Consider the following 21,953-nt stretch of genomic DNA (forward strand, 5'->3'; position numbering starts at 1 on the left):
ACACACACACACACACACACTACATGTCACTTGTTAGATGCTTTTATCCAAAGCAACTCACACACTCAATACTGTGGACAATCCCCACAGGAGCAATTTAGGGTGACGTGTCTCAGGGACACAACGACATGCTGACTGCAGTGGGGTTTGAACCTGTGACCCCTTGAACACCACACCAACTCACCAGGATATGTCCATAATCGATTTATCAAACAGATCATGGATGACCACCAGAGGGCGCTTCAGAGAGGTCAGCTGAGGAAGAGCATCGGACAGAAAGCTTTAGAATCTAACTTGTTACTTTTACATATTTAGGATCTATATACTGCAAAATCATTTAAATAAAATACTAGGGCTGAACCAAATAGTTTGAAGCTTTATTCATTAAATGGATATTGAAATTATTAATGATTTTTTTTCTTGCATGTCCATACATTTTGTTTAAACCCTGTCATTTGAAGGCTACCAAAAATGTAAGTTTAATTGTCTTAGTTTAACAATGTGATCGCATGATTCCTTTAGATTTTATTGCAGATCTGCTGCAAGCTAGCTAGCTAACGTAGCTAACATAGTCATTTTAAATATACTGACAAAATGTACAATTACGAAACAGCTAACTCTGCCAACAGTGACACCATATAATCCCAGATCATCAACAAGCGCTCCGGTCCCAGCTGTGTGCGTCACTTTTTAGCGTCCCACCGTTTGTTTTTGTTTTAAGCTTCTTGCAGCGTTTCGTTTATGCAGCGCTTTTAGCAAACGTGTCCTCGGTTGACGGATGGCTCTTGCATGTGTTTCGGCACATTTGCGTTTTCCCATCGACATCATTTTTTTAAACTGCAGTGCGTATCTTTTAATGGAAGTGTTTTGGGCCGTTTTAGCGTGTTTGCAACGTACTTCCATACTTGACTGTTAATAACACGACATTAGCTGTTTTGTTTGTTATTGTTTATCTGGCAACAGGGTGTAAATGTTAATTTTTTTTAACGTGTGTGGACCCAAGTAAAAGTAGACAATGCTCCTAATCATTGGATCCAAATAAAGACGGTGTGATTTTTAAGAGGATCTGTGGGGTGCTGTGTTTAGACCGGGACTTCCCTGCAACACCACAGATGTAATTTAAAAATCATATTTTCCCTTTGACAAATATTGTTCATACTGCAAATTGGGGTAAAAAAATAAATCATCTATTAATTGTGCAGCTCTAAACAAAAGCAAGCCGAAAAATCTGTAGCTTGACTCAGGAATCCCTGGTACCGATTTAAACATATTGCCATTTTATAACATTAACCAAAGTGTGAACATACCCAGACGGAGAGCGACCGGTCTTTGCTGCCGACAGCGCAGCAGCAGTACGGACACCCGGGTTTTTGAGCGCTGCCGTTTTTCTGCTTCTTCTTAAAGATCTTTGGGTTAAATTTCTACAGAGAAAGAAACCAAATATTTTCAAGTAGCAGATACGATTTATTTACATTTAAAAGTCTGATAATGTGGCTAAAACGTTCTTACCACCACCGTGACAGCTTTACGGTGGCCGACGAAGTCCATATTCGTTTTCCAGCCATCTCTCTCCACGATCTGAGCGGTGGGCCCGGAGTTGTTCATGGCGTGAGCCGACACCAGATACTGACCGTCTGGAGACCAGGACAGACGCAGGACGTGGGTCGTCCCACCACACTGACACACCGAGAGAGACCAGAGAACATTATTCAAACCCTCATTGGTGAACTGTGGGTGTGTGTGAATGCACAGACGAGGCAAATTGGGTAAACACTTACATACAAAACTAGAGTTGTTTCTATGTGATGGAATGAGTCCTTAAACCTGGAAATTAGTTAGTATTTTTTTTTTTTGGATACCTGAAATAAGATCTGTGTTTAACACAAGCTGTAGAAATGTTCACGTTTTGTTCTACGACATTAAATATGTCAGTAAATACCCCACCGGTGAATGTGTGAAGCTTCCGTGTGATCAAAAAAGAGGTTGCTCACAAGTAACTGATTGGGACTTCTAAACGTTATCATGCTGAACACGAACCGCCTTTAGCTTAATAGTGGTGATTCGCAGCCATGCAACTGTGATACAGTTTGTTTATAGGCTAGCGTTAGCCTTTTATTCTGGTGCACTTACGCTTCAAATATCATAAAGCTGGTGTCAATCTAGGGATTATGACTGTGCTGTGGGTGGGTTCCCAAACTGGCAGTGACACACTCCAGTGTTTCCTAGGTTTCCTGCTATTATCAAATATATTTGGGAAATAAAGTTTGAGGTTTTCATCCAATGAATTAGTTCGTCGATACAGCCGAATGAAAATTCAAAAAACTTGTGCGAAAAGTGGGCATAGTTATTTGTATAATTAAACAGAAATAAAAACCAAGTTAATAAGTTGTAAAGTCCACCTTTCATAGTCAACCACCTGCTCCAACAACACCATCACACACAGCTCACGAGTTTCTGTACCTCGCTGAAGGGTTTGGTGACGTTGGCCTCCATCTGCCAGTCCATTGTCCTCCACACTCTGAGGCTGTGGTCGTCGGCCTGGGAGGCGATGTATTTCCCCACCGGGTCCCACGTCAGACCTTTAACCAGCCCAGTGTGTCCTCGCAGACATGTCACCATCTCTGGGGACACACAGAAGACCGACAAGAATAAGGGAAACGTCTTGCTGCTCTGTGGAACATGTTTTCTTTTTATTATCCTAAAAATAAAGAAATAGTTTCCAGCTTTGAGGCTGCAGACGGGGTCAGCTCTGGGAATTGTCCTACCTGGAAATTTGCGAGCGTTCCAGATGACGATGGTGTTGTCCACGCTGCAGGAGGCCAGCCACACGTCATGAGGAGACCACGCCACGTCCATCACATCTATAAACAAAAACACACACTGTATAAACCCCCCGCTGTTCCAGAAACTTGGACTTTTCCACATTATCTCCATTGCAGAAGCATTAATGGACTCATCCATACCGCACCTGTTAAGTACTGGATTGCAAATACATGCAGTGTCGGACTGTTGACTGAGAGTCACTAGCTTTGTTTTTTGTCTTGTGGAAATGCGTTTGCATTCATGGCAAAATACATTTTTATATTGACACTTCAGTCGGTGAATTTCTGTTCTATATACAGCACTTACTGTGCAACATATGGCAGTTAGCAACAGCCACTAAGCAAGCCATGCAGACCGCGAGGCAACACGGGGAGTGGACTCAACATGTTCACCCTTTGCTTGCATAACGTACAGTTAAGTTAAGTGCAGAGCCAATTTTTGCTCACACATTTTCGTCATTCCATAGACTACATTTTTCTTATTTGATTATGTGTGATTACTTGTGAGTTAATGACCATTGGTAATGGGTAGTAATCCTACATTTACACCGCTATTCTATATCGGCATGTGGCCAATAGAGGGCAGCATAGGCCAGCTGATTTACTGTGTGTTGAGGTGGAAAACCCAAAACATTGCTACTTGCCATCCCCTTACTATAAAAAGGTATTTTTTTCCCTGCTTTATCTTTGCATTACAGTTACCACACATATTCTACATGTTCATTTCCTACTCTTCATACTGAAGAATTAATACAATTGGTAACAGACTATGGACAGCCATTCTTCATCATCCGTCGGTCACCTACACCTTCTAACAGAGGCCGGGAATATCTAGCAGCAGCACAACAGTTAAGATATCAGTGAGTAATACAGAAGGTCTGTGATGTGTCTTAATGTGGTTTATTTTGTGTTACTGTGGGTTTTCGCCGCTTGCTTCAATTATTTAATGCATTCTTGGAAGTATTGTGTTCGAGTACATATATTTAATTGTGTTTTGTGTATTACCTCCGGTGTGGTTCCTCAGGATGGTGACACACCTCCACTGCTCCACGTTGGCCAGCTTACTGCTCGACCCGAACACTGTGCTCGGACCGATGAATCTACATAGTAAAACACACAGTGTCAATATGGCCTCACGGATTTCTTATAAATCACTACTAAAATCATATTTTTATGAAATCACTTTCTTGTGTTAACTTTGTTGGATGTGTGTTTTATAATGGGGGTGGGGGTTGAGGTTATTTTGTATTATCAGGGTATATGCAGGAATTCTGAAGTCAAATTTAATACCTTTTAAGACCTTTTTTAAGACCCTTTCCATACATTTTAAGACTTCATCGCAACTTCGAGTTCTAACCGGTTACATTGAGGTAATGCCATATAGGAGCTCCCTCACAAATACCCAGGGGTTAAATTGGGCTGGGGCTGTCCGGGGCTAAGCCCGGCACAGAGGACGATGCTCTGACGTCATCACCCTCACACATTTGTCATATGTTTACAAAAAACGATATATATGTTAAGACTTTTCTCGTTCTTAATATAGACTATATTTAGGGTCTATATGTGTTGACCTTACTTTAAAATAGCAGATCTCTGTGACCGGATATAGTTTGGCTTAGACCCCGGCCCCACGAGGACGCATACAGTAAAACGCAAACGCAAAAAAGTCTTCCGTTCACACGCATTCGATTCATTAACGTGTCCGTTCACACTAGACCGCTGGAAATGCTGGAAACGCTGTAGTACATATGCCAGGCCTGTAAGTGGCGCTGCTGCTGCCGCCACAAAATACACCAAAAGCAGCGAAGAAGACCCCGGAGCATGGTAGCCCTTCTGTTTATTCTCCGCGGTGGACGGCGTGTTCTCATGCTGTATATCTCTCAGGTAGTCCACCATCAGATAAACACCCCCCCCACCCCCCCACAGAGCGGAGCAAGGCAACAAAACTTAAAATAAGAAGCAGCATTTTATGGCACGCGATGCATGGGGCCGCCTTGAGGGGGTTTCCCGACATGTTGTTTCAGTAAATTAAAGGGTGTTTCATGTTGTCGTTGCTGTGGACCTTCTTAATACCCTGGAAAATGCCGTTTAATACTTTTTAATAGCCTTAATTTTCGCTAAATTGATTTATCAACTTCTAATACTTTTTAAGATCCCGCGGACACCCTGATTATTGCTGAAGCACTTTCTAACCCGCTTATGAAAGGTGATAAATACATTACATACAATACACGTTTCGTTACATCTAATTTAAAGATCCTTTTATTTATCCTTCCAATTTATAGGATAAGCTAGTATTTACCTAGAGAAATACAACAAACAACTGACAATTCTTTATAGATTATTAATATTATTGATTTGAAAAACACTGACGGCACAGGTCTTTACATTTAATTACCCCCAAAAAAAGGGGTATGTGGTTAAGAAATACTTTAAACGTATCTAAGATTGAACCTGTAACAGCAAGAACATCATCTGTATTTACTCGTGTGTGTGTGAGTGAGAGTGAGAGTGAGAGAGAGAGAGAGTGAGTGTGTGTGTACATACGCAGCTCTCTTCCACACCATGACCAGCTTGTCGTCTCCTCCTGATGCCAGGTACAGCCCGTTGTTGGACCAGCGCACACAGTTCACACAAGCTGCAGAGACACACAAACACTTGTAAATGTAAAGTGGACCTATCATGCTATATTTGAAACATATATTGTAGGGCCATACCTATATAAAACATGTCTGTGAAGTTTTTTTTTCAAAATACCAAACAGATCATGCATTTTAGCCATGCCTCATTTCGCTCTATTTGCTCTTTTCCAGCCCTGTTTTTGCAAGGGCTGATTCTGTGACGTAGCTTTAGTGCAAATGAGCTGCAGCTGACCACGCCCCCCTGCAGGAGAGGGGAGCGTGCTCTGATCAGAGGGGGAGGAAAAGAGAGGCTACGTCCTATTATTCTTATATGATTATTATTCTTATATTGTTTTAAAGCTCAATAAATAACAAAGAAGACCTTTGACCGGCACTTTTCTAATTTTGTCCGGAAGATTTCAACTTTAACGGACATGTTGACCGGCAAAAAAAATCTAACTGAAACTCTGCCGCACGGACAGGTGGACAGTCACCCATATAGGCGGAGCACCCCTTTTCTGACGTCAGAACAATTCAAATCTGTATCAGCTCCGTTGCAGCCCCGTTTTTAGAGATTTGGGTATGGAGGAAAAGAGAGAGGGTTGTGTTTTCTGACACTTGTACCTCATTCACACCAACGCAACTCCGGTTCAAGCTGCGTGCTAGAGCTTTTCAGGTTCAGAACCGGTTCTTCGGTTTAGCTCCGGCTCTTTTCACACTGCCCAGAGTCCGACTGGTGCTGCGTCATCGATTGCGTCATGACGTAACCGTTTGCGTGCCTGCTTCATAAAGCCAAACCGCGCGGAAACCCCTCACAGCTGACACCGACAACAACAACAATGGCCGATTGTGCTCCAGCTTCCTCTGTACCTCTTCGGAAGACCAGATTCCCAGTAGGTAGCTGGTCTCTTCAGTGGACCACTGCTGCTTGTTAAGTTGCTCCATCGTTGTGTACAAACTGGATACAACGCCGGCTTTTTGTTGTTGTTCAGGAGTTGATCCCACCCCTGCCCCCGCCTCGACATAAGCGTGACGTATGTGGTGCTTTTGCTCTGGCCGGACAATTTTTTGGTGCTCGAAACGAACCAGATTGCGGAGCTAAGAGGCTGCTCCGCTGCGGTGTGAACAGGAAAACCCGGTGCTTTTCAAGCTCCAGCTCCGAACCGGCCCTGAAACACCGTTGGTGTGAATGAGGTATTGGTGAGTTCCCTGACACACCAGGGACACATTCATGTAAAAAAGACGTACAAAAGTGCATTTTGCATGACAGGCCCCCTTTAACTTGTAGGGATTTGTGCTGACGAGGCAGTCCTTTATATTGGGCATTAATAGGGCCTGCAAGAATTTCCTATTATTAAATCTAACTGCTTGCACATTTATATGGAACACAACCCCACACGTATGAACACAGTCTGCTGCTGCTTCACTCAGAGCAGCAATAGTAGTCAGTGGTGAATAAAAACAGAAAAAGATTCAAACCCTTATAGTGTGATGTCTTATTTTTCTAGACCGACCCAGAAGCTACACTACATTACATTAAATGTCATTTAACTGACACTTTTATCCAAAGAGTCTTAGAAACACTTCAATGCTGTTTTAAAGGTGACATGTCATGCTTTTCCGGTTATTGCCCATCCCCTTGTGTGTTATGAAGGTTTTTATGCATATAAACGGTCTGCAGAGTCAAAACCCTCAAAGTACACCATGTAGGGAGTAAAACTCTAAAACAGAAAATACCTCCCCAAAACGCCTCGTTGGAGATACGTCACTGTCCATTTGATTCTTCCGGGGACATCATGATGTCATGTCGTCCCCGGAACGAAATGGACCAATCCGTGGAGCCGTTACGTTACGTCCGCGGAGCCGTTACGTTAAGCCCCCGCTGATTGGTCCAAATTGACCAATCCACGGACTTCCTCACACACTCAGTGCAAGCAGCTCTGCTGATCTCTCCTCCCTGGCTGCAGGCTGATAACAGACAGTTGGGATCGCGGCAAAATTCTCTCTGTAGACCCATTCTCACAGCGTTTATCAACCTTTTTCTTTCTCAATATCAAGCCACACTTATTGTTTTGACTTCGGCTGTGACTTTGTGTGTGCTCAGGGTGAGTTTGGCTGTGTTTCGCTGTGCATCACTAAACAAGGAAATCACACCTCCACGGAGCTCAGCGCGATTCACAACGTCCCGACTGGTCCCGACCAATCGGAGCACACTGGGCTCACAGGGAGGGGGGGGGGGGGCAAGAGCTGCAACGAGCCGTTTAGTGGAGAGAGTGAATACTGCTGAATACACATACTTTACAGAGATGCTGTATGCGAAACCAATGTGAGTTTGGAAAATTGCACAGTATAAATCTATTCTATTAGACCTCAACAATGGAATTATGATCAGTGGAAATGGCCATGACATGTGACCTTTAATGTAATTTTGGAGAAACCAGTTCGAGTGCGCTAGAATTTGAAAATACACAGGCGGAAGAAATCTGCCACTTGCTGTTTGTGCACAGATGGAAGGCTGACAGGCAGGTAGGCCATCCAGTTACTTTAGCCGGGCCGGCTCAGATGATTGGTCGTGCTTTTTACAGCGCCACGGCTTCCACAGATGCATTTTTTTATGGCTTTTTTGTCAAAGCACTTCAGATATTCATTGCTATCGGGATGTTAAGTGCATTCCATGGAATATAACAAAAAGTGTATCTCGAGCCGGTTTCTCAAACTTACCTACCCCACCTTTAAGTGACTTGTAGTACTCATACAGTGAATCCTGTTGTTATGTTGTCATCTCTAACAACATTTATTTGTATTTTAAAATGGTCCTGTCGTTAGTGCAGATCTAAAGGGGGAGTATAGCTTGGCTTTTTCGGACCGATGGGTAGCGCTTAAAGCAATCTTAAAAAACCATACCTCCGTCTTGGCTGTTAATATTTTTCACTATAGAAGCTGTAACTGTGTTTTTCGAATTTGTGGTTACAAGTGTCGTTCAAAGTATAATAATGAGTATCCTAAAAGCACAAGTTTATGGAAAAAAGCAGTGGGATTACTGGATTGGACTTCGGTATAATGCAGAATAAAAGCTCTTTGGCAAGCACATGTTTATGATGCCTAAAACGTTTTCTTCAGTGGGATAAACTCTACATTTTAATGCCACCATGTAATTTTTAAAGCGTAATTGCAATCGCCAGAAGTAAAAAGATAAAGCTAGGGTATAAACCAACTACATCACGGTCGCATGGTGTGCATCACCACCAAGGCGATGTGTTGCATGATGACGTGTTGTACTTTAGTCACTTGTTAGCAACCGCCGTTTAAATGACACATAAAAGCTTTGGATATTCGTGAGAGGCGTAATTAATGAAGTCTATTATGTCAGAGAACAAAGTTATTTCCGGGTTTTAGGACTCGGCACCACTCCATTAGAATCAACTGGAAAGCGAATAGTGGTAAGGCTGGTTACCTAGGTGATTATCCATCTGGCAAAGCATTTTGGGAATATTCTCATTCTTCTCATCCTCCTCTCTAAGGACTGGCGCCATGTTCCAGATCATCACCTTGCCCGAATCCTCTCCTGAAAACAAATCCAATATGAAAACCCATACATTGTTGACTTTATGTATCTTTGTGTTTAATTTTTTTTAATCCTATAGACTGTAGTCTGCAGGCAAACTTTTAGTATGTAGTCATAGATTCAAAAACACAGTATACTTCTTTCGCCTTAGTGCTACAACAAGTATTGGACACCATCTAAAGACAAAAATCAACTTCAGCGCCAGAGGATGTGCACAGGTACGGGTCTTACCTTGGCCCCCGGTTGCAAATTTTGTCCCATCAGGGTGGATGTCAACGGAAAATATGGGCTTGCCTGTAAAACACAACGAATGTCTACATTTAATGATATTTATCACATTTTGTATAGATTCATAGACACAGTTTAACAGATACTTTAATAATAATAATAATACATTTTATTTCGAGGCGCCTTTCAGGACACCCAAGGTCGCCTTACAGTGCATTTGAAACTGTAGATAGATAAGCAATTAAGTTGTGATGTGGAATCAGTGGTGGATGAAATACTCACATCTAGCACTTAAGTATAATCATAAATACCAAAGTGTAGGAATACTTCTTAAGTAAAAGTCCTGTATTCAAAATATTTCTCAAAAGTATTGGCATCAAAATATACTTATAGTACATCAAGTAAACTCGTTATGCACATTTGCCAATTTCACAATCATTTATATTATGTGTTTTGATGATAATTATTGATGTTTGGATGTGTTTATCGGAGCTGTTAATGTTGGAACTTTGAATTGCTTCATTTACTGCTGGGTAACATGTGAATTGAATCCAGGTGTAAGTAAAGTCTGATTTAAGTGTTGATTATATTTCCCATCATTAATCCAAATCTGCAAAGTAACTAAAGGTATTACATAAATGTACAGTATTTACCTCTTAAATATAAGTACAAAGTAGCATAAAATGGTAAACCTAAGTAAAGTACAAGTCCCTCAAAATTGTACTTAAGTACAGTACCTGAGTAAATGTTCTTAGTTACTTTACACCACTCAATTCCTGTGCTAACCTTTAGCTCAATATAAACACTTTTTTTTTTGCTCCCATTTTCCATGAGCTGAAATCAAAGATCCAAGACATTTTCTATGTACACAAAATGTCTATTGTTCACAAATGTGTTTAAATCTGTGTTAGTGAACACTTCTCCTTTGCCCAGTACGACAAATTGACTGCAGCACCTCAAACAAAAGCATCCTGCTGAATGGGAGAAATGTTGCGCGCAGCGGAATGAAAAGGACCGCGGCACTACAAGCACCTCACGCACAGCCGCCAAAATACAGTCCACCGTAACACAAACATTTTCAAACTGCATCCCATATGACAAGATTTTGGCCCGCTGGAAAGCCATTACAGATGCGGTCGGTATGTATATAGCAAAGGATATGGTGCCAATATATATGTTGGAAAAGCCAGGGTTTATTAACATGATTAAAGTTTTGGACCCCAGGTATGTGTTACCAAGCCGAAAGTTCTTTTCCGAAGTTGCCTCAGCTATATAATAGCACAAGACAACGAGTCGCAAAGGAGTTGGAAGAGGTGTCCTTTTATTCTGCCACCACAGATTTATGGTCGATTCGGACGATGCAGCCGTATATGAGTCTTACTGTGCACTTTATTAACAACGACTGGACTCTGCGGAGCTTTCCAGAGGACCACGCAGGTGAAATTATAGCCCAGGGGCTAAAAGATGCCCTAAACTCATGGAACCTTGCCAAAGACCGACTCATTTGCATGACTACTGACAGCGGCAGCAACATGATTAAAGCTCTGAAGGACAATGCGTGGCCCAACCTCCAGTGCTTTAGACACAGATTATACAATGCTATCGGTAAGTAAGTCTAATGGCTATGCATCAAGTTGTGGAAATTGCATGAAGAATGAGGCAAAACTATTTCTCACGTTGACCACACAAGTGCGTGAGTCGTTTATTTCTGTGAATGACATGAAAGACATACCGCTCGTCTTAAAGGGGCCGTGGTCACTTAACAGCTAAACGTACAACATCACGACTGTGCATGTAAAACATGAAACACTGAAAGATGATGGTGAATTATGAATCTCACATTCACTACAAAGTGACATTTTTCCCATTCGCAAGACAGTCTAATTAATGCATCATGTAATTAATGCATTATATCAAGCCAATATTTTGACAAAATGTGTATGAATAAATAACTAAATATCTAATCATTATGGTATACATGCCGTGTGTGTGTGCGTGTGTGTGTGTGTGTGTGTGTGTGTGTGTGTGTGTCCTTTGTAAATTAATATTTTGCAGAAATTGAAGCAAGACAAGTTTGTGAATGTTGTGGTATGTTCCACTAAAATGTGTTTTGATTATATATTCTTCATTTACTACAGAGAATGGTGTGAAGGACCCACGGATCGATCGTGCTATTGGGGTATGTAAAAAGGCTGTGTCTGCCTTTTCTTACAGCTGGAAAAAAAGAAGAGACATGAGTGAAGTACAGGCAGAGCTTGGTCTACCCACTCATCAGCTGATAACAGAGTCCCCGACCAGATGGGGTTCACGCCAAAGAATGATTGAGAGATTTCTCGAACAGGAGAAGGCTCTAGTCCGTGTCCTGGGTTCGGACAAGAAAAGTCGCCATCTTGTGCCCACTTGGCAAGATCTGGATGTGTTGGAGTCGATAAATAAAGCTGTAAAACCACTCCAAGAATTCACTGATGCACTCTCCGGGGAGTCTCATGTTAGTGTTTCATACATCAAACCAGTTGTATTTTTGACTCTGGCTGTAGGAGACTGGTTTTGAACAGATGGAGCATCTGTTAAAAACCAGTCTCCTACAGCCAGAGGAGGAAGACGCAGAGCTCACGAAAACAATAAAAGGAAAAAGAATGCGGTACCTTGACGACAAATACAGCGACCCTGTAAAATATTAACTCTTGGACATGTCCTCACTGGTTGACCCAAGGTTCCGCACAACCTACATTGACCCAGACAAGGTGGAACCAGTCAAAAAAAGAGCTGTTGCTGAGATGATGTCTCTACCTGCTCCTGCCAACAACAGTACACCACAGCAGCCTGGCACGGCTGTGCGCCAAGAAGATGCACAGCCTCCATCCAAGAAAAAGATGACTTTAGCGGCCTTCTTCAAAAAGAATCCAGTGTCATCTCCCAACCAGTCAGAGGCAGAAGAGATAGACTGAGCTGAAATCTTTCAGAGGTAGAGGTAGACCCAGACACCAATCCTCTTGAGTGGTGGAAGCGCCAACAACCGAATTTTCCTAGGCTAAGTGTCCTGGCAAAAAAATACCTCTCAATCCCAGCAACAAGTGCACCCTCAGAGGGTTTTCAGTGTGGGGGGGGGGGCATTGTTACATGCCACCGGGCATGTCTAAAGCCAGAGGTGGTAGACAAGCTTGTCTTCCTGGCTAAGAATGTTTAGGAAAGAGGATATTCAAACTAAAACAGCACAACAAAAAAACGCCTTATGCTCTCATGCACTGATAATTAATGCTGTTGAATGTTTTGTTGGCACTTTATCAGAACTACCTCCAATCTACTAATAGCAAGATGTTCAACTTGTGTTTAAAGAAATATTGTATGTTACATTTTCACTGTTTACAATGGCGGGGCCTGCCATATTGTCTTTTTGGCTAGTTGTCGGATTTTTTTGTGAAAAAAAATCGGGGATTTCTTTTTTGGCCATATCGCCCAGCCCTACCATATCCCAGGATGCACAGCGTGCATGACAAGTGAGTCTTTTTTCGAAATAAATGGCGGTCCGGTCTCAGCAGCAGAGAACTCTAGAGCTCATCACTTCTGTCACTTTTTTCTGTCACTTTTCTTTTTTAAACGATCACAACTGTGTGCAATACAGTACTTCTCATTATGCATATACTTATTATATTGCTGTAAACAGTTTATGTATTTGCAATACAGTGTTGACACATTTATATTATTTTATTTAAATTGTGGTAGTATATATTTTACCCCTTTATCTTGCACTATTTTGCATCTTAGTTTCAGAATTTTATTTTATTTGTGTCCTTTATTTTCATATATATTTAATAAGCATTGCTCGAGTCTGTCTGAATTCCACATATTTATTAACTAACAGCAGCTTCTCTTTACTTGTTGCACACATAAACATATTTGTTTTACTGCTGTTGATGTTAAATGACATGACTGATTTCCTATTTCTTAGAAATGAAAGTATTCCATGTGGCTCATAATAGAAGACATGAAGCTGCAGAGAAGTGATGGATATATTCTTACCTCTGCTTTGTGATTAGATGAAAATAAAAAAATTGAAGCAAAATATTATTAAATACATTGTTTATTTCATTTACTCAAACCATTATTTACAACATGAAGTACATAAGCATTGGAATAATATGATATACAGTGGGGCAAAAAAGTATTTAGTCAGCCACACATTTTGCAAGTTCTCCTTCTTAAAAAGATGAGAGGCCTGTAATTTTCATCCAAGGTACACTTAAACTATGAGAGACAGAATGGGGGGAAAGAATCCAGGAAATCACATTGTAGGATTTTTAATGAATTCATTGGTAAATTCCTCTGTAAAATAAGTATTTGGTCACCTACAAACAAACAAGATTTCTGGCTCTCACAGACCTGTAACTTCTTCTTTAAGAGCCTCCTCTGTCCTCCACTCGTTAAATGTATTAATGGCACCTCTTTGAACTCGTTATCAGTATAACAAGACACCTGTCCACAATCTCAAACAGTCACACTCCAAACTCCACTATGGCCAAGACCAAAGAGCTGTCAAAGGACACCAGAAACTAAATTGTAGACCTGCACCAGGCTGGGAAGACTGCATCTGCAATAGGTAAGCAGCTTGGTGTGAGGAAATCAACTGTGGGAGCAATTATTAGAAAATGGAAGACATACAAGACCACTGATAATCTCCCTCGATCTGGGTCACCACGCAAGATCTCACCCCGTGGGGTCAAAATTATCACAAGAACGGCGAGCAAAAATCCCAGAACCACACGGGGGGACCGAGTCCATGACCTGCAGAGAGCTGGGACCAAAGTAACAAAGGCTACCATCAGTAACACACTACGCCGCCAGGGACTCACATCCTGCAGTGCCAGACGTGTCCCCCTGCTTAAGCCAGTACATGCCCAGGGCCCGTCTGAAGTTTGCTAGAGAGCATTTAGATGATCCAGAAGAGGATTGGGAGAATGTCATATGGTCCAAACACTAGACGTGTTTGGAGGAGAAATAATGCTGAGTTGCATTCAAAGAACACCACCTACTGTGAAACATGGGGGTGGAAACATCATGCTTTGGGGCTGTTTTTCTGCAAAGGGACCAGGACGACTGATCCGTGTAAAGGAAAGAATGAATGGGGCCATGTATCGTGAGATTTTGAGTGACAACCTCCTTCCATCAGCAAGGGCATTGAAGATGAAACGTGGCTGGGTCTTTCAGCATGACAATGATCCCAAACACACCGCCCGGGCAACGATATATATATATATATATATATATATATATATTAAATGTACCTGTAGTTTTTGCACACCTGGTGGTAAAAAAGAGACTAGTAGTGAGCAAAGCACATGAGCATTACTACTATGAACAAAACAAAGCCAAGAACAGTTTTGACTCTTCAAAGTGACCATATTTATTTTCCCAAACAAATCTGGCAAACTTCTTTCCTTTTTCAAAAGCCTCGTCGATAGGTAAAAGCCCTGGTGCCTTTGCAACTGGCTTTGGATTCGCCGCTAGTTTAGCAGCGCAGGAGTCTTCGTACGCTTTTAACACACCATCGTAGCGATGGCGATGTTTCAGGTGACTGATCAGGTTGGAAGTATTATAGCTCGTTGCCTTTTTCCCTCCTCGTGGAACTTCTGCATTGCATTTGTTAATACAAATCGCAAGCGAACTATCTAACTCTGAAACTTTGAAATAGTCCCATACTACCGACGACATGTTTGTTTACTGTCCAGGGTTGCGTTCCAATAGTCCATTGAGCTTAGGAACCTTCCTAACCAAGTGAAATGACCCGGAAGTCCCTCAGTGGCAGCCATGATAAGTGCCGTTCCAATTCTCTAAATGAAAGGAAAGGAGGTTTCAAACTTCCTTTATAACCTCCTTTAGCTTAGGAACCACTGGACCTCCCTAACCGAAAGGAGAGGAGAAAATGCTGCCCCACAATGCATTGCAGCCGCAGCATTTGCCGCCACTCAACAGTCGGCCGTTCACGGAAACAACCGATTATGACCGAGAAATGATATCATGAACGTTACGGTGCTTATTAAGTAGGGATGCACGATATTGGGTTTTTGAAACCGATACCGATAACTTCCTGCTTCTCAAGACCGATACCGATACCCGATAATAAAAAATAAAAATTACGCCACTAATTATTTTAACGCATGTGTATTTTTTTTCCTCAGCCGCCCCGTAGTTTCAGAGCGCATCGAGTTTAAAATACCATCTACAAGCTGATGCTGACAGCCCCGCTCCTGCCGCCCGCTTGTGGCAGACCACACTTCCACGCTCACCGGCAGGCACCGACTGGCCATCTGGAGGACCGGGAGGGTGTGTGTTTGTGTGGCCCGAGCGAGCGAGAGAGAGACCTTACGTGCATTGTTGTTGTTAGCATCTGGTGCTAGCTAGCTGCGCTAACGGATATAAGGAGCTGTTTAAATGAAAACAGAGGAGCGACATTTCGCCACAACTGCACCGAGCACTTGACTTGATGCAGGAAGCAGACAGCGGGACATTGTAGGAGGAGTCAGCACACTCAGCAACATGATTGCAGCGTCCAGGCAGCTCCGGTTCGAGCATATGCCTTGAGTTGCACATAGCTCCAACACACACACACACACACACACACACACACACACACACACACACACACACACACACACACACACACACACACACACACACACACACACACACACACACACACACACACACACACACACACACACACACACACACACACACACACACACACACACACACACACACACACACACACACACACACACACACACACACACACACACACACACTATTGTATTATTGTCTTCGTACGCTTTTAACACACCATCGTAGCGATGGCGATGTTTCAGGTGACTGATCAGGTTCGAAGTATTAGGGAGCGCTGGATTTGTGAAGAACTCCCCTCTTCCTAAACCACTAACACCACAGTACTGGCAAAACGGGAGGAGCCGAGTGAAAAACAAGCGCCCCTCATCCCAATCCACCCACATCGCAGTATTTTTTTCTTACCCAAAAAATATATTGTATATTATCGGGGCTATTAATACTGGTATCGGGTTTATCGGGATGACGTCATAATTCCTAATATCGGACCGATAATTATCGTGCATCCCTATTATTAAGCATTTTAAAACGTATGTGGTAACTTGCCAAAGTGCTTTTTTCTGAACGTTCATCAGTATTATAATCAAAAAGAGAAATATGAACGTTAGTTTTTACTGAAATTATCAAATAAAGTCAACATCTCTCAGTCTTTACTGAGCTGTGTGGGGTTTGTTCAACTTTTAAAAGATGTTTGAATTAGGGGTGCAACAACTAATCGACTTAATCGATTAAAATCGATTACCAAATTAGTTGGCAACTAATTCAGTCGTCGATTAGTTGGTGACGTCATCACATGTGTTCTACACCCCGTTAAGCTCCAACGTTATCGCTCTTTTTGATCGGTAAAGGAGACATTTAAAACATGTCATATGTATTATTGCTACATAAACATTATATCGCAGTCTTAGTGTCGCCAACTCCGTTTCTAATATGCAATATGACTACAAAATGCGTCTATAATGTATTTTCGATCTTCCCAATTCAGACGAGATCTCTCCCCCGCCTGCTTGCGAGGGGGCGGGGCAGTTTACACACACACACGCAGCTGCTACATGCATGCAACACACACACACACGGAGGAGATGGCGGAGAGAACGCGCTCCGAGGTGTGGTTAAACTTTACCCGTCTCAATGTGGACAATGCTCGTTACCAAAAGTGGAATAAGAGTTTAGCATGTCAGGGCGGTAACACGAGCAATTTGTCTAAACATTTAGCAAAAGTGCTCCACATCCAGACGGAGAAATGCACCGGGTTCCACTGTCTTTCTAGCAGCTCTGTAGCCCCGTCCACGAGTAACGTTTCCACGTCAGGTGTTCTGCATGCTAGCAGCAACACACAGAGTTAACTCAGTTATAAAAACATAGGTTAATGATTAGAGGTAACCGAGTTATTTATTTTGTTAAAGTTTCAGCTATTCTGTTTACAGTTCTGTCATCACATTATTTAATATGATTTGTTAAAACATTGTTGTTTCTTTTGATGCGAAATATTATGCATTTAATTAAAAATAAAAAGCAATGTTAGTTATGTTCACAATTTGTTTAGTTAGTTTACCTTATTTCTTGACAAAAGAACCGTTAATACTATCGTTAAAAGGACCGGATCGATAAGCAGTATCGATATAAGTAGTAGTACAGTTAAAACCTTAACGATCCGAATAATCGATTAATCGTTTCATTAATCGATAGATTAATCGATTATCAAATTAGTCGTTTGTTGCAGCCCTAGTTTGAATGGTGATATACACACTGATAGATGTTAAGGACTAACGTTTATAATAAATACATTTGTATTGATTTTAAGATATTTTCATACAATCATACGTATTGGGATCATTTGTATTAATGTGGACCGGAGGGAGAGGGTGACGAGCATAAAGTTTCACTTTCCTTTTTGATTTTAATTCCAACTTTGGTCATGAAGAATATGTTTCTCTGTTGTCCCCGTTCATAAAGCAAAGCAGCAGCATCAGAGCACGGTGCAGAGTCTCTAGATGAGTTCACAGTAGTCCCTCGTTCTTATTAAACATCCATGTTGTAGTCCGCTGTATAGAAAACTGTAGTTTCCATAGTTTCCCCACAGCAGCAGACGCACATTCATGACGTCCGCTGGCGCATCATAAACACGTCGGATAGTGAAAGTGCATTCGGATTCTCTAAAGTACCGCAGTCTCTTCTCCTAAGTCCTTTTGAATTATCCTATCGACTATCCCTTAACCCCGTGACATTTCACTCAGAGGTCAAGGAATAGGAGATAGGGTTAGAATTTAGGAGCTGATTTTTGGATTATCGGAACGCAACCCTGGCTTCACGGCCGCACACCATTCACGTCACAGCCAGGCATGAGAAGGGACCGCTGGATTTGTGAAAAACTCCCCTCTTCCTAAACCACACTACTGGCAAAACGGGAGGAACCGAGTGAAAAACAAGCGCCCCTCATCCCAATCCACCCACACCGCATTATTTTTTATTTTTTTTTTCACCCAAAAAATATATTGTATATTATCGGGGCTATTAATACTGGTATCGGGTTTATCGGGATGACGTCATAATTCCTAATATCGGACCGATAATTATCGGGCCGATAATTATCGTGCATCCCTATTTTATATACAACCTTCCAATCTTTGAGATTGTTGTAATCCTCTGACATTACTCGGATAATAGATTAAATGTTCCTTAAAAATAAACATGTTACAAGTTGTATGAACTATAATTACCAGATGAGCATTAAGAAAGTCTAATAAATAGTGGCAAGTAGTTCTGCAATGTCACTCCAATGTGTTCTCAAGTCCAAGGTTGTGCATTTTAATGTATTGTTTGTTAGTCCAAAAGATATAAACAATACATTAAAATGCATAACTGTTCCATATCTGTTGAACATGATTATAAAATAATTGAAAAATCTGTGTCACGACTAATCGATGAGTCAAGTAATTGTTTCAGTTTGAGTGAAAACATTATTATTCCATCAGCAGATTAAGTCATATAGGGAAAATTATTTTTATACACATTTCAAATTTGTTTTTTCCCTTTATCATCTATCAAAGTGTATTTGTATGTGTCTTAGGACCCCCTTAAAATAAGTTTGTTGAGTGTCAACGTACATCAGTACTGAAATGCATTATCAACTAAACAAAATCCAGAGTCCTGCCGTTTGCATCTGTTAACCCATGTCAGTTGTAGGCCGTTAGATAAGATACACACACAAATATATATATTAGGGTGGTCCTTAAAATTGAAAGTCGGAAAGTCTAAGCTCCAACCCCCAGAATTCATTCTATTAATTCTTGCCTCTCCATTGACACCCTTGATGGCGTCTCTGTTGAGTTTGTCGATACCTACAAATATCTTGGCTTTTGGTTGGACAGTAATCTGAACTTCAAACACCATATTGAAGTTCTGTCAAAGAAATTGAAATTCACTCTTGGCTTGCTTTACAGACTTAAATGTTCTTTTTCAACTTCATCCCGTAAAAGGTTGGTCTCTGGCTTATTCCTGTCCCAGCTGGACTACGGTGATGCCATTTATAGATTTGCCTGTCCCACTGTTTTGGCCAAACTTGACCCAGTCTACCATGCTGCACTGCGTTATATATCAAATGCACCCTATAGGACTCATCATTGCAAACTGTATAGCCTAACTGGATGGTCCTCACTTAGTATACGTAGGATGCAGCATTGGTTTTTATTAATGTATAAAGCCATTTTAGGTAAGCTCCCACTGTACATATGTGCCAGATTTGCTCCAGTTTGTGACTCTTACAACCTCAGATCCAGTGCCTGGATATGGTTCCAGGTTCCTGCTGTGCGGACTGAGGCTGGGAAAAGGAGTCTTTTTTATTATGGTCCTTGGTCTTGGAATGACCTTCAATCACGCCTCACACTGAGGGCACTTGTCTCAATAGCATGTTTTAGATTGAAGTTGTCTGAAGTCCTTACCACCAGCTGCTCTTGCAGTAATAAGTAGTGCCCCTTTCTTACTGTCCTAATGTGCACAATATAGTGACTGCTTTTTCATCTTTTGTTTTCTTAGTTATGTTCTCTGTATTTTATATGTTTGTGTTATGTGTTATGTGTAACGTTGCTGCCTTCTTGACCAGGTCAGCATTGCAAATGAGATTCTATCTCAATGCTTTTATCTGGTTAAATAAAGGTTAAATAAAAATAAATAAAAAATTAGTCAAGAAAACTCTCCTGGTGAATTTTTTTCCTCAATCTGACAACATTTACCCCTCCCTCATTAACCTTGAAGTTTAGCCTCAGTTGCAGCACCGTGGCTTTGATGAGGGAGGGATAAATGTTGTTGGAATTTGAATACAATTCACCAGGAGAGTTTTCTTGACTATCATAACAAATTCCGGTGGTTGGAGGTTAAAATAAATGAATTCGAAAATGTACATGGCACTAAGGACCATATATAGAAAACTAATGGGCTACCTTTATATATATATATAGTTTATAGTATATAGTTTTCTGGAATTTTGTAATACACACTTACAAATGTTTAGGATGTTTTACAGAACAAAATAATGATCTTAAAAGTTAATAGCTTGACTCTAATGACATTAATCGTTAGCTGCACCCTACATTCAGGCCAATTCCCCAAAGCTTAACTTTCAAACACTGACAGCTTGGGTAATCACTTTTTAAGCTGCAGGTAGAGTGTGTTCACTGTTACTAAAATAATTGGTGGTTGCTTAAAAAAAATCTCCTCAAAGCTTTTAAGCAAGAAGTCACTTTAAGACTTTGACATGGGTCATTTGGCAGGTAACGTTAAATTAGCTAGCGTATGGGCATCCGAGTTAGCCAGGGGGCTAACTAGCTAGCTAGCTAGATGGCTAATGTAAGAAAACATGTATACATTTAAAACAGCGAGGAGGGATAGGAATAGTGTCAAAAACACCAAATGTGTGTTTGCAGCTGTGGGATTAAGTTTAGTATGGGTGCAAATATTAAGTGACAAACAATTCCAACTAGTCTCGACCACCACCATCATGCCTCCTTATCACCCCCCTACCGACAACAAAAGCCCAACTTGGTCCAACAGATTCCTGCACAAGCTTACCGTTGTGGCTCACCCAGCTCGGCTTCAGCAGCTTCATTTTCAAACCAATTGTTTAAATGGTACGCCTGGGTTGTATTCAACAAATATCCATCAGCCGGAAAACTGACGCTTTGCTCCCTTTGTCTCAAACTCTGTCCGACACTTTGTTGTTTTTGTGATTCAACTCCATCTCTGCGGCAGCATTCCCCGGAGTCTCCGAGTCTGAGCAGCGACAAGACAGGCGGCTCTGTCCGGACAACAGGCGAGGTGACACCAAGTGGTTCCGCAATAAGTGTTTCCGGTATTTTTGACGCCGGACCGGAAAAAGCGTTCAGCAGGGCGAGACGGCTCTCACAATAGTTTCCCTGGGAAGGGAACTTCGTCCACTTTTTAAATAAAGACATGTTTTTATGAAGTGTATGATCTCATGTATTTAGTTAGGTATTAATGTATCACTGTGACAGCAAAAATAATTATCAAAATGGTCATGTCGGTGTTACATTTACCTGATACGTCTTTTATTTTGAAAAGTAATACACTGTTCTGCTCAAACGGCTCAAACTCTGAATTTGAACTGTCTGTTTGAAAAGTATGAAGACGCAGCAGAGGGCTTATTAAATCATACAGTCAGTGCTTTTAGACACTAATATACGCTATGAATCAAGAATCTGCCATTATAAGGAATAAAATAACTTTAAAAAACCTTTGTGGAGCAACATCCATAAAAGAAATGCACCAAGTGCTGTGCTTTAGTAATAGACAGGATGAGACTATAAGGGATAAAGAATGCCACAATGAATGGAAAATAAGAGTTCAAACACACTTTAATATTACGGTAAAACAAGATAAATGATTAACATAAGATGGAAAATACAACCAACTAAGTAAGAATTATTAAAATGAAGTTAAAGGGCCCATGTCATGCTTTTCCGGTTATTACCCGGTTGTTATGCATGTAAACGGTCTGCAGAGTCAAAAACCCTCAAAGTACACCCTGTAGCGAGTAAAACTCTAACACAGTCTATGCTGCCACAAAACGCCTCGTTGGAGATT

The 21,953-nt window shown here is 41.3% G+C and overlaps 1 protein-coding gene across 2 annotated transcripts in view; it reads right to left on the reverse strand.

The window, feature by feature from the left end:
* The window catches only part of hira (histone cell cycle regulator a), a 41,603-nt gene extending 20,442 nt beyond the window's left edge, over positions 1–21,161 (reverse strand). For both annotated transcript variants that reach the window (XM_034091009.1, XM_034091008.1), the window contains exons 1-10: positions 20,922–21,161; positions 9,240–9,302; positions 8,898–9,008; positions 5,370–5,460; positions 3,828–3,922; positions 2,766–2,861; positions 2,461–2,621; positions 1,510–1,677; positions 1,308–1,421; positions 185–255 (exon numbers count right to left, since the gene is read on the reverse strand). In XM_034091009.1, coding sequence (XP_033946900.1) covers positions 185–255; positions 1,308–1,421; positions 1,510–1,677; positions 2,461–2,621; positions 2,766–2,861; positions 3,828–3,922; positions 5,370–5,460; positions 8,898–9,008; positions 9,240–9,302; positions 20,922–20,958 — 1,007 coding nt within the window. In that variant the 5' untranslated portion in view covers positions 20,959–21,161. The remainder of the gene's footprint in view (positions 1–184; positions 256–1,307; positions 1,422–1,509; positions 1,678–2,460; positions 2,622–2,765; positions 2,862–3,827; positions 3,923–5,369; positions 5,461–8,897; positions 9,009–9,239; positions 9,303–20,921) is intronic.
* Between the last annotated feature and the right edge of the window lie 792 nt (positions 21,162–21,953).

This window comes from Pseudochaenichthys georgianus, chromosome 9, assembly GCF_902827115.2.
Source record: "Pseudochaenichthys georgianus chromosome 9, fPseGeo1.2, whole genome shotgun sequence".
Classification (NCBI taxonomy): Eukaryota; Metazoa; Chordata; class Actinopteri; order Perciformes; family Channichthyidae; genus Pseudochaenichthys; species Pseudochaenichthys georgianus.